The 15,532-nt window shown below is 26.1% G+C and overlaps 2 protein-coding genes across 2 annotated transcripts in view; both read left to right on the plus strand.

Moving 5' to 3' along the window:
* Positions 1-15,532, plus strand: part of LOC107456449 (acyl-CoA Delta-9 desaturase) — a 45,933-nt gene that overhangs the window by 13,782 nt on the left and 16,619 nt on the right. The window lies entirely within an intron of this gene.
* LOC107456448 (acid phosphatase type 7) lies at positions 9,589-11,297 on the plus strand. The gene has a single exon (XM_043047028.3). The coding sequence runs from the start codon at positions 9,645-9,647 to the stop codon at positions 10,965-10,967; it is 1,323 nt and encodes a 440-aa protein (XP_042902962.1). The 5' UTR covers positions 9,589-9,644; the 3' UTR covers positions 10,968-11,297.

Consider the following 15,532-nt stretch of genomic DNA (forward strand, 5'->3'; position numbering starts at 1 on the left):
CATTAATTTATATGCTTTGTTTTTAAAGTAAGTACATTTAATTGCCTTTGAATTTAATTTAAATGAATTTAATTTGAATTTTTGAATCGCCTAAATTTTAGGCGACATTTTTTAGGCTATTACATATAGAAAAAAACATTTATTTTGTATAAAAGTACATGTATACAATGCAATATTTATGTTTTTTATACAAAATATCCAACTGTTTGTTTTGTTTTTTAAAGCGGTAGTAGAAATTCCGTGTTGATGATGATATTTTAAATATTTTGCCATGGAAACTACGGAATACTTAGTGCAGTACATTTTGCAATGTCATCTTAAAAAGTAAAGAGTAGTAATGACAAAATGTCTCAAATTGTTATCAAAGTAAGAAGTGGTTTTAAGACAAACCCAACTTTCTTTGCAGTAAAGAACAATTTTAAAACATGCATTTGTTTCTAAATGTGTGGTAATAAGAAATAAAATTTTAAAACCAAAATTTCCGGTAAACCGTTACGATGACGTTATGAACGGAAAAATTACCACATGAATGGTTTTAGTATCATATATTTCGGTTTTATTTTCAAAATTAGGTTTTTTTTCTTTCTTTTTACCAGAAATGTCTTTCTCCTACAAGGCGATCATTTCACTCCATGCAAAAATATGCATTTTCTTAAACTCTAAAGCAATTCTTCCTCAGATAAATGAGTTTTTTAAAAGCAGACTAATTAATGTATATCAACAACTTGTAGGCTGCGCAACGTTTAACGTCTAATTTTAAAATGTGCTTCTTACATAAAATTTTTTTGCAGATTATTCCTTATTTTAACTGTAAAAGTTAATAGCTCTGTTCTATATCATTCAAAAGAGCCAAATACCGATCAAATAAAGTTACATTTTCAAAGCCCACAATACGATTGGAAATAAGAAAAAAAAAACTAAATGATACGCTTCACTAAAGCAGATCATTAATCTTTCCTACAAAAGTTTGAAAGAAACTTTTATCTGTATGCATAAATTAGATTATAAAGTATTTGAAAATTCCTTGTCTAGTCGAATTATTATAGTTATGAAGGTTTATTTCTGATCTATAAATTGATGCTTCAGGCCTATTGTTGATACATTGATCCATCAGTAAGAAAAGATTTTAAGAGATCAAATCTCTAGATTATATATGAGAATCAAGAATTGAATGATTACTCGATTATTCAAGAGATTTTATTGAATGATACACAAGTTATCGCTTAATAAATTCATTTGAATAATTCACAAAGTATCATTCAAAAAAATTTGAAATTTCTTTAATTTATTATTTTTTTAAAAAATGATCTGGTAATTTGAGAAAAGGAAAATTTTAGCGTGATAAGAAAGCACAAGAGCGAGTTTTTTTATGAGAAAATATTAGAGTTAAAATATAATATATATATATATATATATATATATATATATATATATATATATATATATATATATATATATATATATATATATATATATATATATATATATATATATATATATATATATATATATATATATATATATATATATATATATATATATATATATATATATATATATATATATATATATATATATATGAGAAAAGAAAAATTTGAGAGGACAATTCTTCAAATTAGATCTTTTTCAGTCAGTTTCATTTCTCATTTTGATCTATAAATATTTTCCAACAATTGTTGAAAAATTATTACAGTTCAAAACCTATAATATTGTTGAAAAATAATATTTGCTCGATGTAGTACTTCATTATTTTTTTCAGCAACATTTTTTTGTGTTAAGGGTATTTTACTGTCAAACTTTAAGTATTTAATCTCGAGAAAAAAAATTCAAATTTCTCTACTGCTTCCAATTTTTTTTTCTTCTAACAACTATTCATGAAAAAATCATGATAAGGTTTGGCTGTTACAGATTTTTCTGAAAGCAGAATTAAAATTATTCCATTACCATAGACAAAATAAACATAAAATAGACATAGTTATACAAAGTTTATTTAAAACGAAACACTTATTTGATGTTAAGAATTGTTAAAGTAAACATTACACAATTTACAATTAAGTGTCCCGTCAGATTTTAACTATCACCTGTTTGCTTTTATTTGTTTCAATTAGGGGATATATTCCATTGCAAAAAGTTTGAGAATAATCTGTATATTGATTAAGCTTCTTAATATTGTCCCTATTCAACACAAAAATAAATTTAACAACAATAAACATATAAGGAATATAAAAGATTAATATCAAATTCGTAATTTAATTTTAATGCTAAATAAAAATGCATTTTTACCTACGTTAACTCTCAACCTCATTTAAAAATACTGATAGTTTTCTTAAAGAATTAAAATTAAACAAATAGCTAAACAATTCTAGATGTTTTTATACATTCAATTAAAAATAATGAAAGAAAGCGATATTTTCTTTGTCCAAACAATAATCAGGCATTAAATCTCTGAGTGGCGCTGTGTACGCTAGGGCTAGAGCATTTCCCTTACAAAAATAGCGCGCTGCTTTTTTGCATTCTTTAACATAAGAATAGAATTTCTTTATTGATTAATTATGACTGTTACCAACAAGATATTACCTTTACCTAAGTGAAAAGAAATGAATTGAAATGCGATATAGGGTAAACTAACCAGTGAAGGAACACTTAAGCTTCGCTTGCCTTTCAAAAAATCATATTAATTTCAAAATTCGTAATTTTAGTCAAATGACAGTGTCAACATGTTTGTTACTAATTGCAAATTATGTAAAACAATTGTAGAGAAATTACTTAAAATTGTTTTAAAGTTTTGGAGATTCAAATAACAAGTAGTGAGAAGACCAAGTGAAGGAACAGTTCTTACTAGTGAATGAACACCCAGTAAAGGAACACTTAATTTTGGTTATTTTTTAATGCTCTTTATGAATTTATAAGCCATACAAATATTTAAAAACAAGCCTATTCTTGAAATTATAACATATAAATACTTGGAAAATGTTAACTTTTTTTGTAATCATGAATTGAAAATTAAAGTGTCAACATATTAGCACATACTGTTCATTCACTGAGAAATCTATGCCCAGTAAGGGAACATGCCTGTTCCCTTACTGATTAGAAGATGTTTTTCGTATTTTTAACATATTTTTGATGCGGAACATCACTAAAGGTACACGAAAATTAAAGTTTATCTTCTATTTTCATTAACTTAGAAAAAAAAACCCAGTAAAGGAACACTTGTTCCTTCACTGGTTTTTCATCATTTGGTGATCCAGTGAATAAACACCCCCTTATATCAGTACTTTACTATGCTATGATGCTTAAAAAAATACAAACACTCGCTTTATAATTTTTTCAAAGAAACAAGGTGTTGCACAGACAATAACAAATTCAAATTTTTTTCCAAAGAAGTCCATTTGACCAGGTAATTCAAAACATTGCTAGATGACTTCCTATTGTTTGGCAATAAGCTATTGTTACCAATCAATCTAAAGAAAAACTTTCAAATTCTTATTTTTAATCAATATATATGAAATGTTCCTTCACTGGGTAGTGTTCCTTCACTGGTTGGTTCACTCTAGTCACGACATGCACAAAATTTATGATAAATAGTTATTTATAAACCTATTTTTGTTCTTTAATCAGTTATAGTTCCTTAAGTAACAAAGCAGTTCAAAATGATTTTGCAATGCAAAATAGAATCAAAGAAATAGTCTAAGAAGCTTTTACCTGGTCTCGACTTCTTACAAAACTAGTTCTTAACTAATAATATGTCCATTTGTTCCCTTTTATTTTTTTCCACATGAAGCTGGCAAATTCTATTTGGAGAAAACATAACAATTATGTAAATAAGCTGCAATCTCTAGCCTAACCTGACCTTTGTTTATTGTCTCTTAAATTAAATTTAAAATATTTCCCAAATTTAACCGGAAATATTTGTACTTTAAACAGAATGGATTAATTTATTGTCTTTAAACTTAACTGTGTTTGCGGTATTTTAAACAGCAGCTTATTTACTAGCAGTGGAAAGTTCGTGAACTTTTTTCCTAAAAAACGTTGAACTTCATTTTTAGAAGGTCGACATTTTGCGTGGCTACGCCACAAACCTTTGTTATTACGTAAAAAAACACTTTAAGCTTTTTTTAAAGAAAAAGAAGGAAAAAAAACATTTGTCAAAAATACTTTAAACATATGTTTTTGCACATCATTTTGAGAAGAAAGGTATCTTTCGTGACTTTTTTTCTTTCAATTATTACAAAAGTTTGAAAGAGAAGCTTTTGTAAGGATTTGAAGTTGCAATGAAAAAATTGTAATTGTTTCATTCAGAAAAACCAAATTTAAAAACTCTCAATTTTACAATTTTACTTCTGTCCTATATTCATAAAGCTGTCAAATTTTAAAATTTGGATATTGAACAGGAATATATTTTCAAAATACTAAAAAAATTTAGAACGTGACTGAATAAGCTCCTTAAAAAAATTAAGAGATAAAACATAAAATTAAACGTTTGTTGCTTAAAAAATTTAAAAGGAGATATCTCTTCATTATTAATAAAAACTTTCAGCTTACAAATTTAAGGAAAATGTCCTTGTTGAATCTTTTTTCTCTATGTCCTACTGTTGAATGTACATAATTAAGAAATATTGATTTTAAATTAAACTTTCGTTATTTTGAAAATGAGAAATGCAATAAATTTGGCTGCTTAAAATAATAAACACAATTTTTAGTTAATCTGTTGTTAATAAAAACAAGCAAAACAATTTTAAACTTAAACTAAGTAACAAAATTTTCAGATAAACTGTTGTTATTTAAAAAAAAGTGGAATGTTATATAGATATTTCGTATTTATATAAGCTTGAGTTTATAAGTTTCATGAAATTATTATTTTTTAATTTGCATCAAGCCGAATATAAATAATTACTAATAACTTTAATTCACTTCATGATATTTTTTTTAAAAACTGCAATAAATTTTATTTGTTTTTTTTTTTTCAAAAGGAAAAAACAAAACGTTAATTTAAGCTTTTGCTTTTTTAAAAAAGTAAAAGGCAGTGCATCTTTCCTTCGCGTAGAAGCTTCAGTCTAGTTCCCGTATGCATAGATTATAACTATTCCTACATATTTCTGATTTTGATTGAGCTTTTGATATTTTAAAAAAGTGTCATACCATAGGTTTATTTTCTTAAAAACTAAGCACTAAACTTATTTTTTTTTAAAAACAAAGTTAAATTTTAGCGTTTTAAGAAAGTAAAATATAATATATATTTCTTATTTAAGCGAGGTTTAGTTTCTAATTTTAAAAAAATTCTTCGAATTCATGCATGCTGTGAAATACGCATAACTATTAGTTATTTTTAGTTAAAACTTTAATTTTTTAATAGTGAATATTATTTTTTTCTTCATTGCAAATTTTCTTCATTAATACAAACAAATCATAAAAGTGTTTGAATGAAATGTCGTTCAATTTTTAAATAAAACTTTACAGTTAAAAATGTTGTAAGTTAAATTATTAAAAAATATGAGAATGAAGCCATGTTTTAAGCCAAATTATTGAAAGAAAGCAACAGTGAAATGCTATGAATTAAATTATTTTAAAAATTTTATGTGAAGAAAACCATAATTTTTTTAAATCTAAATCTAGCTTTTTCTCAATTGTAGATATAGTAGGGACAAATAACTATTTTTAAACTTTCTTTATATCAGTTTCATGTCTATAAGCAAGATTTATAATAGATATATAAAAAAAGTTATTTACTTACTTGTTTATAATCATAAATTCAATAATTAAAATATCAAATCATTAGACTAATAAAAAAATCAAAGTTTGTTTCTGTTTCAAAGTTTCGTAATTAAAATATTCAAATCTTTATGGCTTAAAGTGAATTTTTAAAATCTTGCCTAAATATTTCATTTATTTTAAAAAATATTATTAATTTACTTGTTTTTACTTTTAATATTTATGACTATTAATAGATTCTTAATATATAATATAATAATATAATATAATATAATATAATATAATATAATATAATATAATATAATATAATATAATATAATATAATATAATATAATATAATATAATATAATATAATATAATATAATATAATATAATATAATATAATATAATATAATATAATATAATATAATGTAATGTAATGTAATGTAATGTAATGTAATGTAATGTAATGTAATGTAATGTAATATAATATATTATAATATAATATAATATGATAATAGAATTGAATAATTAATAGAATAATTAATAGAATGATAAAATTTAATTTGAATACTAATAAATTCGCAAAGTGGATTTTTAAAATTTTTCAGAATAATAACTTTATAGTTATTTACTTTCTCATTATATTATTATTAATAATAACTAAAAACTTGAATCATGGTACTTTAATAAAAATTAAAACTTCATTTTTGAAAAAATACAATTCATGTTCTATAGATTTTATTTATCAAAATGTATTTTTTTAACTCTTAAGTTATAATGGGATTTACTTTAAACATAAGTAATTTCAGAATCAAAAAGCCGATCAAAGTATTTTAAACTTCTTCATGCACCAATTAAGCATTTCACCAGAGTTAAAAGTTAGATATTTTATCGAGCAAACTTTCCTTAACCCAATTTAATTCCGTAGCCTTGAACTATTAGTGACACTTGAATAATTCAAATCTTTAACGGAAATCATTTAAATGACAATTTAAAAATAACGCAACCGAATTAAAAATTGCAATATGATACCAATAAAGATAATAATAAACGATATTTTTAGTTTTTAAAGAGTTGCTAAGAAATTTATTTTAAAATAAAATACTTTTTAAGTGCATATTAGAAGCGAATACTGCGTAGTTTTTTCTTTAATTCTTAAATAGTTTCTTCATAAAATGTTATTAATATAAGTGTAATGTAAAATTTAAATCTAATGCACTTCAATAGTTACATGAATATACTTCGGTGATTGTTTAAGAACGACACAAAAAAATAAATAAATATATTGGATAAAAATACCAAAATATAATTCAGAACCATTCCTTCAGAACCAAAATGTAATTCAGAACTATTCCTTCAGAACCAAAATGTAATTCAGAAACATTCCTTCAGAACCAAAATGTAATTAAGAACCATTCCTTCAGAACCAAAATGTAATTCAGAGACATTCAGAACCAAGACACTATAATAGTATGTCCTTGTTTTGCTAAAATTGTTAAATGCAGTTTAGAAACTTATTTAGCATATTATATTATGATTTCTTTTTATTTCGTGAACATAAAACATTTTTAATAAAAATATTTCGCAAACAAATGTATTTTTAATACATTTGAATAGTTAAAAGTGTTACAAGAAAACACTTAAGTGATAATTAAGAACAAAGCAATAAATAAATTAATAAAAATATTAAGCAAAAACTTCGAAGTACAACTTAAAACCAAGTCAAATCCTAAAAGACTCTATAGTAAGCCCTTGCTCTACTTTTTAAACTAATTCTTCAAAAAACAAATTTTAACTGAATACAATTTAGACACTTATTTTACATATTATATTGTGATTTTTTTAAATTTCTTGAACATGAAAGAATTTTAAGAAAAACATGATGTGACGAATTTAGTTTTAATTGAATTAAATAGTTCAAATCTGTGCAGAAAAAATACCCAAGTGATAATTTAAGAACAAAACAGAAAATAAATAAATAAAAGTATTAAACAGAAACAGCGAAATGTAACTCAAAACCATGTGCGTTCCTAAAAGTCTCTGCATGGAGAAAACAATTATGGTAAAATTATCGCACAGAATCGTAATGATATTTCTGGTAGCAAAAAAAAGAAAAAAAGAGAAAAAGAAACATACTTCTAGTTAATAAAACCAAAGTATGCTGCATTTAAACCATTTATTTGGTAATTCTTGTTTTTAAAATTGTATTTCTTATTACCACGCATTTAGTAATAAATACAAAACTGAAAGCAAATTCAACTGAATAAATTATTTTTATGACATGCTTTAAGGTATCATGATAAAACCACCATTAACAAATGTTATCACATATGTAATAAAACCAAATTTTTAATTTTACCAAATTATTACCAAAGCACTTCGGTAAAAATGACCGAGCTTTTTGGTGTTCCATAGCGCCAGAAACACAATAAATTTTACCATATTCGGGTAGTTTTGACCATATTTTTTTTTCTCAGTGTAGCAAGCTCCTGTTTTGCTTTTTAAACTAATTCTTCAGAAAACAATTTTTAGCTGAATAAATATTATGAAATTTAGAAAAGAAGAATATTTTCAAATTATTATGTCTTGGAAAAAATTATTTTAATTTTTTTTAAAAAATTACTCAAGTTTTCTTCTTTTTTTAATTGGTCATCTAAATTTCTTTACGAAAATACTATTTATTTTAACTATTTTTCAGTTTTATAATATTTATTTGCGTTAACTGTTTTATTTTTAAATATTTTGTTGACTCTTAAAGTGAAATTCAATAAACACGATATCCATTATCTTAAAATATTATAACTAATAAATACAGAATTTAGAATATTCTTTTAAAACGTCATTGCTTTGTACAATTGTTGAAAGTCTAAATTTTTGTATTTAAAATTTTTTGACTTATTTATCATACTGTTCCAAAGAAAACAAATTATTCATAAATAAAAAAAAAGTCATAACTATTAATAGCGTATAATATAAAAATAAACTAACAGACTAAAAAGATTTTCAAGGAATAATACAAAAGGGAATCGGATGCTTAATAAAATGTGTTATAAATGTTATAAAGACTTTTGAAACAATATGAATTTAAAGACGCATTTCTAGGCTTAAAAATTTATACTATACAATATAAAAAAATTAGAAAATTCATTATCAAATCACGGTAAAAAGTACCAGCATTTAGGATGCCAGTACTTTTTACAGTGAAATCCATTTTTGCCTGCAACATGTTATAGAACAAAAATATCTGATTTACCGTAATTTGTACAATTATAATTACCGTAAAATCACTGAATCACTGTAATTAAATAAATATTACTGTAGAAATCAAGATCTGATATTTTAAGGAAAAATAAAGCAGATTTTATGGATCCAAAGTGAAAAGACTTTGTGCAGCAATTTTTACAGTTTACTTTCATTTACAATATCTTAATTTTATTATGTTTCAATCTGCTCATGAAATGAAATCATGAACAGTTTTAAAATGAAAATAAACAGCTTGAGAAAACAAAATAAAAATGTGTGTTTGTGAGGGAAAAAATTATTCTTTCTTATCGAAAACTTCTCTAATAACACCACTTTATCAGTTCACTACTACCCTTTGATTTTCCAGGTTTTGTAATGATCCTTTTTATAATCTAAATATTAGCTGATTGGTGATAGCTGCGTAAATTGATAGTTGAAGGAGTTCTAATGTATGTCTTATCAACTAACTACAATGAATTTTATCTCCTTAATCAAATAGATAATTTTTGAAGATTCCACTTTTCTCAGCTTAAAAATATTATTATTATTTTTTTTTTTATTTCTATTATTATTATCTCAATACTTCATTCCCCAGTTAACCTCTGGATTTTAACTATCTAGATTTTCTTTATCTTTGCAGAGCACAACAAAAAAAAAAGAGCAGCGGCTTACCGTTGCTTCAATAGTAAATTTGACTTCAATGCGTAAATATGACTTACAAAATGAATTTATGTTTTTCACTTCTTGTTTTGAGCTTATTTTTAACTACAACTTTATTTGTGGCAGCTTTGGACGCTAAACCTGAACAAATACATTTATCTTATGGGAAATCTCCAAATGAAATTATCGTGACATGGGTGACTTTTGACCCTACAAATATTTCTACTGTTGAGTATGGACCACTTCCAAATGTAACGAATAAGGTTAAATTTGGTACTGTCTCCAAATTTGTAGACGGTGGCTACAAAAAAAGAGTACTTTGGATTCATAAAGTGGTACTGGATGATTTAGTGCCAGGTTCTGAATATGTTTACTACTGTGGCAGTACAGATGGTTGGAGCACTATGTATGAGTTCACAGCTTTAAAGAACGGGACAGACTGGAGTCCAACACTTGTGGTTTATGGAGATTTGGGCAGTAAAAATGCTCGATCATTGCCTCAAGTGCAAGAAGAAGTGCAAAGAGGGTTGTACGATGCAGTTTTGCATGTTGGGGATATAGCTTACAATCTAGACTCGAATAACGCTCGTGTGGGAGATGAGTTTATGCGGCAAATCGAACCAATTGCTGCACGCATTCCGTATCAAGTATGCGTCGGCAATCATGAAAAAGCATATAACTTTTCTAATTACGTGAATCGTTTCAACATGATGAATCAGGATGGCGAAATAAACAATCATTTTTATAGTTTTGATATCGGGCCTGCTCATATCATTGCTTTCTCGACCGAATTTTACTACTACACGAAGTATGGCTCAGCCCAAATTGCTAACCAGTATAACTGGCTAGAAAATGAACTAAAAAAGGCAAACTTACCAGAGAACAAAATTAAGCATCCATGGATCATTACTATGGGACACAGGCCCATGTACTGCAGTTCAGTAGGCTTCATTATACAAAGTCGAACACATTGTACAAAGAAAGATAGCAAAATTCGCAAAGTTTTAGAAGATCTGTTTTATAAATATGGAGTAGATCTCGAAATATGGGGCCATCAACATAATTATGAAAGATCGTGGCCAGTGTATAATTTAAAAGTATATAATGGTAGTTATGATGCTCCCTATACTAATCCTAAAGCACCTGTTCATATTATAACTGGATCTGCTGGTTGTAAAGAAATGTTCAATACTTTCGTGCACAATCCTGGCGAATGGAGTGCTGCAAGGTTTTCAGATTATGGTTTCACTAGATTGAACATTATAAATAAAACTCACTTATATACGGAGCAGGTTTCCGTTGACCGCAATGGAACAGTAATTGATACAATGCTACTCATAAAGGATAAACATGGACCTGAAGCATGGTTGTAAACAATCAGAAACATTTCAATTGTTTGTTCGCCATCCAGACTGTTGATGTGCTATTAGAATCCAGATTTTTGTATCACCAGATTTAACATTATTAATAATGGTCAGTTATATTTGAAACAAGTTTCCTTTACTTATGATATAAGTTGATGTCCATCGATCTAAGATTGGATAGGTTTCATGTCACCACTAGACTTAGAACCCTGATACTAAACAATAACAGCTCTGTTCCTAGTAGTACAGTAATATTCGCATATAATGTATATAATAGTATTAATTCAAGTAAAATGTTTCATTAGTTTAAATATTACATCTTAATAAATATTTAATACATGATATTTTTATTTAAATTATCCAGATAGTGGTACGGTTAAAATATTTTTCATAATTATTTTCCTTTCTTACTCTTGATTACTTAAAAAAATCTTGTATACTGCAAAAAGCAATGAGGTCAGTAATCGGCGATGTAGAGACAACGGCTACAAATAGTTGTCAGTATGAAAGCCTAGTCAATGTTCATAACCAATCATAACCTATTAACATGGATTAGAAATAGTCATAACTTTTTCAAGGCTGGCCAACCTTTTTGGGAAGAGAGGCGATTTAGGATCGAAAACAAATTATGCCTTTTCAACTTTTCCAACATTCTCAAAAGTGTAGAAAAGTGAAAAAAATTTAATATATGTGCTGATTACGGAATTATTTTTTTACTGAAAATAGCAGAAATTCTTCATGTATGTCTGGATAATGGAAATGTAAAAAATAACATAATTAAAAGAGAAATACGAACTTAGGTTTTGTTGTTAATAGACATTTTGAATTTTCAGTGAGTCAGGTTTTGTGTAAAATCAATAACAGCAGAATATTTATTTTTATATGATAAATAAACGATCTGTAATCAATTAATGTAGATCTTAAATATGTTATTTTTTTACCAAATTATTCGTACACTGTTAGAAATTTCTCGGAAAAAATGGTTAACTAACAATTTATTTAATTGTTATTTTACCATATTCATGCAAAACAATCAAATAATCATATATAAAATGGTAATCAAACTGTTAACTGTTAGAAAAACCGTTTAATAACAGCTTTCGCATAATACGGTTAAACAACCAGAATTTTATCACACCAACTAAGTTCACCAACTGTATTACACGTGTGCTAGCCATCCAAGTTTATTTGACTTGTCAACTGAGAGAAAAATGCATGGTTTAAACTATTAGAATATGGTAAAATTTACCGAGTTTCTGGTTCTATGAGAACACCAAAAAGAGCTGTACTTTTTACCGAAGTGCTTTGGTAATGATTTTGGTATAATTAGCAGGGTCAAAATATGGTTTTGATCCTGGACCAGGATGTTTTGGTCGAAATATGGTTCGATAATATGTGATAAAATTTGGCAATTTTATCATGATACAGTAGAAAGTATTCATCTGGGTAAATTTACTTTTCAGATTTTTACTAAGTTAGAAGAACTTGTAAAATAGAATTTCCGAATAACCGTTACGATATGAACGGAAAAATTACCAAAAGAATGGTTAAAATACCGAATAGTTTGGTTTTATAAACCAGAATTACGTTTTATTTATTTTTATTTATTTTTTTTACCAGAAATGTCATTATCATACAGTGCGGTATTTTACCGAAATTTTTTTCTGCAAGCACTTTTAAAGCAGCGTACTTAAGAAGAAATAATGTAGACTTTATTCCAGCAACTTACGTTATTTGTAAAAAAAATGGTTGAAATGACAATTAAAACTACACTCAAAAGCTTTTCATTTTTAAGAAGAACATTAATAATTCTAAATATAGCAAGAGAAGAATAAAATAAAAACTATTCTAATTTCATCTTTGAGGCGTTTCAACTAGAATTGACCTTCTTATGAAATTTGAAAATGCTTAGTATTCTCTTGTAAGAGGGATTTTCTCATTCTTTCAATTTAATTTGAATAAACTGAAAGAATGGGAAAATTATTCTTTTAATCCCTATTATTAACATTCCGTTCTATTCAAATGCGAAGTTTTCTTCATTTCTCGTACGACTTTTTCTAAAATCATAAAAGTTTTGAGCCTGTTGCCTATTTTCATAAATCTAATATAGGTTGGAATGTTTAAAAGAGCTGTTTTCGAATAAGATGTATACTAAGAAAATGAACACTGTTTATCGCCACATTTTGAAATTCACCAAGCATGAGGCCGTAAGCACAAAATGTTGAACGCACATCACAAAACGTTTCCCTTAAAGAAAAAAAAAATGTTCTTTACAATGGGAATTACAAACGTAAAATTAATTATAAAATATTTGGGTTTTGATTTTTCTGTTTTAGTTTAACGCATGACAAAAAATAAAAAAATAAATTAAAAACTTTAGTTTCTTCTCTAATTCATCTGTATTAAATTATATTTTATAACAAACTTGATAAAAACATATTTTTTATGTTTCGTAAAATTTTTACTAAGTGGATTAGTGTAAAGGTTGCGTACCAAATATTTTACTAAAGATTGAAACCACTATTTGTGAAGGTGTATTATTCTACAAAATCATTATAAATATTATCATACGTGTTACATTTGTGACCAACGGACATAAGTAACCAATAAACATGTGTTTGTTTATTCCCAATGTTGGTTAATTGAATCAATGCAGAGTAAACAATAATATCAAAATATGTAAAAATAATATAATCTTTAACATATAATCAATTTTTGTTGAAATTCTGAAAATAAAATATGTTAACAAAAGAGTTAAAAGAAAATCTGAAAGTTACTTTTGTACCTTAAAAACCATTTGTAAGAAATTTCTACTAAAGTATACACAATGTGTTTATGCAATGGCACACGAAAGTGTATATCAATGTTGCCAATTTACGATATCTCACAGAGGAAATTTGACCAATAAATAAAAAAGTTTTTCAAGATGACCACTTTAACCTCATATCCACATTTCTCTCGGAAAAAATAATTTTTCCTCTGATGAACTTATATTATACTTTACATTAAATAGTAGGAAAGATAAATGGAACTATAGTTCATACATTTCGTGTTACAGATTTTATACAAGACTCGTATTATTTTCATCAATGTAATCACCAAACAAAACGCGTATTTAAAATTATTTTCTGTCCGTGACACGACACCAACCAACAAAACGCGTTATTTTCAAAAACCATAATATATAGCTTCACTTTTATTAAAATTGTACAGGATAAGTACAGGATGGAAATATGATTCGTATTCTTTGGACTTTACATTCGATACTTTGTACGTTGAGCAATTTAATACAAATCTTGCGCAGTTTCAACCAACATTAAAATATGCAAATGAACTTCAAGTCTAACTGTATAAGATGGGTATATGGAACTAAGTCAAACTCTCCCCCCCCCAATAAATTAGATGCTTAATGAAGCCCAATTTAATTTAAAATTAATTATTCTTCTCCTATATATATACTCCTATATATGGACAATATATCCTCCTATATATATACTCCTATATATACACAATATATCCTCCTATATATATACTCCTATATATATACTCCTATATATAGACAATATATCCTCCTATATATATACTCCTATATATAGACAATATATAGGAGTACTTATTCTATATATTGTATATATTGTATTAATGAACACATTTATTTAAATCCAAGAATTTGTCGGATGAGTTAGTAAAATCAAAGAAAATACTTATAAATATGTTCATTTTCTTTTAAATATTTCTTAATGAATATATGAATTAGTTTAACGAATACATTGAAGTCTAAGGAATACTCATCTGCAAACAAAACAAATGTATTAGAGGCTCTTATTTAGTGAGCTCTTTTTTTATTTAGTGAGCTCTTTTTTTATTTATTGAACTCTTTTGTTTATTTAGTGATATATTTTGTAATATTATGTAACAATATTCTATAATTTAAATTTAAGATTAGCTAATGTTAGATCGAGTTAAAATTAGAACTCTTTGTAATGTACATTTAATACTTTATATGTTGAGAAATTCGATACAAAACTTGCGCTGTTTTCACTAATCTAAAATATATAGCCGAACTTCAACTCAAATAGCATAGCATGGATACATGGAACTAATTCAAACTTCCACAATATATTTTGTATTTTTACGTAGCGTATTTTGATGCAACACTCACATTATTTTCACCAATTTCGTGTATCGGTGCCCTTTAGTTTAAATTACAGTGAAGATTTCAGGAAAGACCACCTCTATGTAATTACCTTCTCTATTTACTACTTTTGGGAGGAACGAAACTTTTTCCATAGACTTCATGTTGTAGAAAACCTCAAAACCTCTCCCAGTGACCGGGCAAACCTTTGTACTAAATGAGGAAACGGTCAAATAAGGAAACACAAAAAAAAAAAAAAAAAAAAAAAAAATCAAAAGAAAAAATACTAGCAAAACAAATAAGTAAATTAAAATGCATTAGAGGCTCTTATTTAGTGAGCTCTTTTTTTATATTTAGTGAGTTCTTTTGTACAATCACTGAAAGAGATCTATAACCTCTTGTTGCAGTCAGAGTGCACTAAATACGACGCGATTAATGA

This window comes from Parasteatoda tepidariorum, chromosome 4 (genome assembly GCF_982258835.1).
Source record: "Parasteatoda tepidariorum strain Cologne lab strain chromosome 4, Ptep-v5.0, whole genome shotgun sequence".
Lineage (NCBI taxonomy): Eukaryota > Metazoa > Arthropoda > Arachnida > Araneae > Theridiidae > Parasteatoda > Parasteatoda tepidariorum.

Bases quoted from the DNA above. Each gene is read 5' to 3' on its own strand.
- LOC107456448 (XM_043047028.3), top strand. From the start codon at position 9,645: ATGACTTACAAAATGAATTTATGTTTTTCACTTCTTGTTTTGAGCTTA.